This window comes from Triticum urartu, unplaced genomic scaffold, assembly GCF_003073215.2.
Source record: "Triticum urartu cultivar G1812 unplaced genomic scaffold, Tu2.1 TuUngrouped_contig_6398, whole genome shotgun sequence".
In the NCBI taxonomy this organism is placed as follows: domain Eukaryota; kingdom Viridiplantae; phylum Streptophyta; class Magnoliopsida; order Poales; family Poaceae; genus Triticum; species Triticum urartu.
The window spans coordinates 10,407-11,450 of NW_024117158.1; the positions used below are offsets into that span (position 1 = coordinate 10,407).

The 1,044-nt window shown below is 44.6% G+C and overlaps 1 protein-coding gene across 1 annotated transcript; it reads right to left on the reverse strand.

Moving 5' to 3' along the window:
- Positions 1 to 598: 598 nt before the first annotated feature.
- LOC125530555 (histone H2B.5) lies at positions 599 to 1,041 on the reverse strand (the record flags this gene model as incomplete). The annotated part of the gene is made up of 1 exon (XM_048694936.1): positions 599 to 1,041. A coding segment is annotated over one exon (291 nt), but the record flags the coding sequence as incomplete, so codon positions are not given.
- Positions 1,042 to 1,044: the final 3 nt, after the last annotated feature.

Here is a 1,044-nt window from a genome sequence, read left to right on the forward strand (position 1 = left end):
AATATGACCAAATAATAACTTCCCATCTATAATGTGTGCATCTCCCAACCTCAGTTGGCAGCCAATCATCTCATCAAATGAATTCTACAGAAAACCAAGCATAGTATAGCATATCAACAGAGTTAAATCAAGACATACATCAACGTGAATTCAACGCAATCTTCAGAAGGCAGAAGCACATTCAGAATTTAAAAAATTGGCTCAAGAGATCGCAAAGTTATAAAATTCAGACAACTGACTTCTGAAACTTCCTAGAGTACGGCTTGACTTCTGAAACTCTTAGAATGAGAATAAGTTAATGGCGTTAAAAGCTCGGAATGAATACTTACCCTGAAAATAAAGTTAACAAATCAGGCTACAGACTTTCCACCTGTAGAACAATCTGTAGCTGACTGCATCTACACAAGGAAAAATAAGGACCTGCGTCAAGAGTTTACTGAACCATGGAGTATGGCAGAAGCAAAAGGTCAACTTTCCAGTCAAACATGGCAGAATCAAAAAATAAAATTATCAGAGCAGCTTACACAACCATTGAGGTTTGTCTCAACGAAATCATCCAAGTTAAGAGGAGCAAGTTAAATTGCTGAAGCAAGGCACGTTTGTAACAACCACTGGATGATTCTTTGATTCAGCAAATTGGACTCATTTTACACTGTTCGATAGGGGAATCTAACCCCCTGTAATATGTTTTAACACGGGAACAAATTCAGACCAGACCATACGAAACAGACTCGGACGGACGGCAGCAATCTAGGAGGAGGTGAACTTGGTGACGGCCTTGGTGCCCTCGGAGACGGCGTGCTTGGCGAGCTCGCCGGGGAGGACGAGGCGCACGGCGGTCTGGATCTCCCGGGAGGTGATGGTGGGCTTCTTGTTGTAGCGCGCCAGCTTGGCCGACTCGCCGGCGAGCTTCTCGAAGATGTCGTTGATGAAGGAGTTCATGATGGACATGGCCTTGGAGGAGATGCCGATGTCGGGGTGCACCTGCTTGAGCACCTTGAAGATGTAGATCTTGTACGTCTCCAAGCTCTTCTTGGCCTTCTT